Below are 4,401 nucleotides of genomic sequence, written 5' to 3'. Positions count from 1 at the left end.
TGATTCTATGTATATCCCTAGAAGGAACTATGGGTCTATCTCGCTTCCTTTTGTATGTTACATACAAATGCACTAACACATAATACCCCTTACCACATAGTGGTGTAGGGTATAAAAATGGACCCATGTTGGTTTTGGTTACATAATCATGTATTGTCATCCAAATCTGAAAAGTTAAATAAAACACTGTAAAAACAATTTCATTGTGCCATTCCGACTAACATCTTTTTATCCTTGTTATACCCTACACCACTATGTGGTAAGGGGTATTATGTGTTAGTGCATTTGTATGTAACATACAAAAGGAAGCGAGATAGACCCATAGTTCCTTCTAGGGATATACATAGAATCACTTTCTGAGTCGATTTATGCATGTCCGTCCGTCCGTCCGTTCGCAACATACAGGTCGCATTTGTTGACCGATTTCGCTGAAAATTGGGGAATACCATTTTTTTAGCCGTCGGAAGATCAAGTTCGAAGATGGGCTATATCGGTCCAAGTTTTGGTATAGCCCCCATATAACGGTACCCCCCGATTTGCGGTATTTTGACGTTTTTAGCTACATTTTCAGACCGATGTAGCTATAATTTGACAGTTAGGGTTCTTTAATGTCAATAAACTTATATAACAAAAGTTGTGGACATAGGTCCACGTTTTGGTATAGCCCCCATATAACGCTACCCCCCGATTTACGGTATTTTGAAGGTTTTAGCTACATTTTCAGACCGATTTAGCTATAATTTGACATTTAGGGTTCTTAAGTATCAAAAAACTTATATAACAAAAGTTGTGGACATAGGTCCACGTTTTGGTATCGCCCCCATAAAACCCCCGATTTACGGTATTTGGACGTTTTTAGCTACATTTTCAGACCGATGTAGCTATAATTTGACATTTAAAGTTCTTAAATGTCAATAAACTTATATGACAAAACTTGTGGACATAGGTCCACGTTTTGGTATAGCCCCCATATAACGGTACCCCCCGATTTACGGTATTTTGACGTTTTTAGCTACATTTTCAGACCGATGTAGCTATAATTAGACATTTAAAGTTCTTAAATATCAATAAACTTATATGACAAAACTTGTGGACATAGGTCCACGTTTTAGTATAGCCCCCATATAACGGTACCCCCCGATTTACGGTATTTTGACGTTTTTGGCTACATTTTCAGACCGATTTAGCTATAATTTGACATTTAGGGTTCTTAGTTATCAATAACCTTATATAACAAAAGTTGTGGACATAGGTCCACGTTTTGGTATAGCCCCCATAGAACGGTACCCCCGATTTACGGTATTTTGACGTTTTTAGCTACATTTTCGGACCGATGTAGCTATAATTTGACATTTAGGGTTCTTAAATGTCAGTAAACTTATATAATAAAACTTGTGGACATAGGTCCACGTTTTGGTATAGCCCCCATATAACGGTGCCCGCTGATTAATGGTATTTTGACGTTTTTAGTTACATTTTCAGACCGATTTAGCTATAATTTGACATTTTGGGTTATTAAGTATCAATAAACTTATATAACAAAAGTTGTGGATATAGATCCACGTTTTGGTATAGCCCCCATAGAACGGTACCCCCGATTTACGGTATTTCGACGTTTTTATCTACATTTTCAGACCGATTTAGCGATAGATTGACATTTAGGGTTCTTAGGTGTCAATAAACTTATATAACTAGTGGACATAGGTCCATGTTTTGGAATAGCCCCCATATAACGTTACCGCCCGATTTCAGGTATTTTGACGTTTTAAGTCACGTTTCTATACCGAATTAGTTATAATATTACCGATATTCGGTATTTTGAGGATTCTAGCTAAAATGTTTAACTGAATTAGGAGATATTTGACATTAAAGGCTCAAAAACTGTCAACATAGGCCCATGTTTTATTATAACACCTATATAACGGTACCTCCCAATTTCTAGCCCACCAAAAATTGTCAACATACATAGTTAGATATAGGCACCATAAAAAAGGGTCTCCCGAATGAAGCATTTTATGTACATTATCTGACATTTTAACGTACCCACTTAAAGTTGGGAACAGGAATGAAAACTAATTATTCCATTTTAGTTCAGAATATTTTATGGTGGAGGGTATGAAAAGTTCGGCCCGGCCGAACTTAATGCTTTTTTACTTGTTTTTTTCCTTGAAAACACCAAGAGAATGAAGCAACCTTACAAAATATATAATAAGACTTTTTATTTATTAGTTTTTTTATTTAACAACAGCATATTAATAACAACTTTTTGCAACATGATCTATAACAACCTTAGTGCTTCTTAGAGGGTGGTAAATAAGCAGCAGATCCTTGTTGAAGACTATCAAGAATACCAATGACAGACTTGACATCCGAAATACCTTCATCTGATACGCTGGTTGTACCACCCAAACGATCATATTCGGCTTGAATATGATGTTGAACATGTTCAGCTTCTTCATTGGTACGATATTTAATGAAAGCTACTTCAGGTTTGCTGGTAGTGGTTACAGGTTCTTGAACAAGTGTTTCAACAATAGGAGCATCAGCTTTCTTCGACAAAACATAGACGGCAGTCTTTTCTTCATTAACAGCTGGTGTGACACGGATCTTAACCTTTTGTTGTTTCTCGACTGGAGCCTTGACAAAGACGACATTGTAATTTTTGCGTGGTGTGCCGACAGCGATATCATGTTGCTGAACATCCACACCATGCTCCTCTGGTGCTGAATGGATAAATAACCGTTTTGTAATCAGTGGTTGTGCTCCATAAAGTCCACCCGTGGCAGCATTTGTTTGGCTGGGGTAATCATATCCTTGATGAGAGGCGGAGCAAAGAGCAACCAAACACAAGATCTAATAAAACATTAAAACATGGAATTTTAATACAGAAACAAATTATTAAAAACCTGCAATACTTACCATTAGTCCACGCATTTTAAATATATTTTGTTTTGTAAACACTTTGGAGTGAAGTATGTTTGGTTTTATTCTCAAAGGCTGTATTTATAGTAGCAGTAGCTACAAGATGATTTATCATTTATTGAAAAGATTCATTAAGTTATTTGCTTGGTAGCAACTGACCCTCGAAGAGTTGTTGTTGTTTCCTTTATTTGGTTTAAGACGATTAGCAATTCCAAATAGCTGCTAATGTGAGGTTAAATTACTACTGCAAAGAGTAGGCCTAATGGGAAGTGTTTGAATAAAAGTTTGATGGATGTTTTGGTTACAGAACTGAGGAAATCCATATGGCTTTTTTGGGCTATGACTTTTTACTCAATATTTTCTTCCGGTAGCAAGAATGAATGATTTTTATAATTAACAAAAATAACGTCCTAGAAAAATGTTCGATGCCAAAGATGCTATTCAGTCAGTAAAAACACAAAATTCATATGTATTGGATCGATGGAATGGGTTCAAATGTTGATAAAAATATCGGATCTTTCACGACTTCCTTTGCATGGGTTCAAATGCTGATGAAAAGAACGGATATTTCACGACTTTATTTGAATGGGTTCAAATGCTAATGAAAAGATCGGATTTTTCACGACTTCCTTTGAACCAATTCAAAAGATGCCATGAAATCACGTCATAGCATACAACCCCTTCCTTCAGATTTTGCTGGGGTGTATTCCGTTTCAATGTTGAAAAAGGTCACGTACAAACTTTGAAATTATATTTAAGTTAACAAGTAAAAACAGCGTTAAGTTCGTCCGGCAAACTATTTATACCCTCCACCTTGAGTTGTATTGAAGTAAAATGTAACAATTAATTTAGTTTCCTTTCGTATATAAAAGTACTAAATTTTGCGTCACGTCAAGGCTGTTTCCTAGGATAAGTGGAATCTGCTAACTGGATTACATCATATATATTTTAAACATGGCTTAATACCAATGAGATATCGATGTTTTATACCACTTCAGAATAGACCGTCCATTTTCAGCGGGAAAAATATGCACCCCAACGATTACTAAATACCACATCAGCCATTTCGGTTAAATAATGTAGCTAAGACCTTCAAAATCCTGGTAACCGGAAGGTATCAAGCATGGTGGAATAATAAGGTGTTACATCGATAACAATAATCGGTCCATTTACCACACCAAACGTCAACATTTGTTCGCAAATTTTGACGTTTGGTCTGGTAAATGGCCCGATTATTGTTATCGATATAACACCTTGTTATTACACCATGGTACCATCTATGGGGTTACATCAAAACGTAGATCTATACTGATGCTGTATATCCCCATCGAAGACAATATACCCATTTCTGTAGGATAATGCGGCTAAAACCTTGAAAATCGGGAGGTACATATTATAAGGGCTATTTCAAAACGTGAACCTTTACCAATAATTCTTTGCAGGAAAGCTGTATATCCCAACGAAGTAAACATACCGTTC

At 36.2% G+C, this 4,401-nt stretch overlaps 1 protein-coding gene across 1 annotated transcript; it reads right to left on the bottom strand.

The window, feature by feature from the left end:
- Positions 1 to 2,289: 2,289 nt before the first annotated feature.
- LOC141389213 (uncharacterized) lies at positions 2,290 to 3,042 on the bottom strand. The gene is made up of 2 exons (XM_073960404.1): positions 2,920 to 3,042; positions 2,290 to 2,853 (listed from the first exon to the last, which is right to left on the bottom strand). Exons 1-2 carry the CDS (start codon positions 2,932 to 2,934, stop codon positions 2,290 to 2,292), a joined length of 579 nt encoding a protein of 192 aa, XP_073816505.1. The 5' UTR covers positions 2,935 to 3,042.
- Positions 3,043 to 4,401: the final 1,359 nt, after the last annotated feature.

This window comes from Musca autumnalis, unplaced genomic scaffold, assembly GCF_047663935.1.
Source record: "Musca autumnalis isolate F117 unplaced genomic scaffold, ASM4766393v1 scaffold_1, whole genome shotgun sequence".
In the NCBI taxonomy this organism is placed as follows: Eukaryota; Metazoa; Arthropoda; class Insecta; order Diptera; family Muscidae; genus Musca; species Musca autumnalis.
This window is presented reverse-complemented; position numbering and strand designations above follow the sequence as displayed.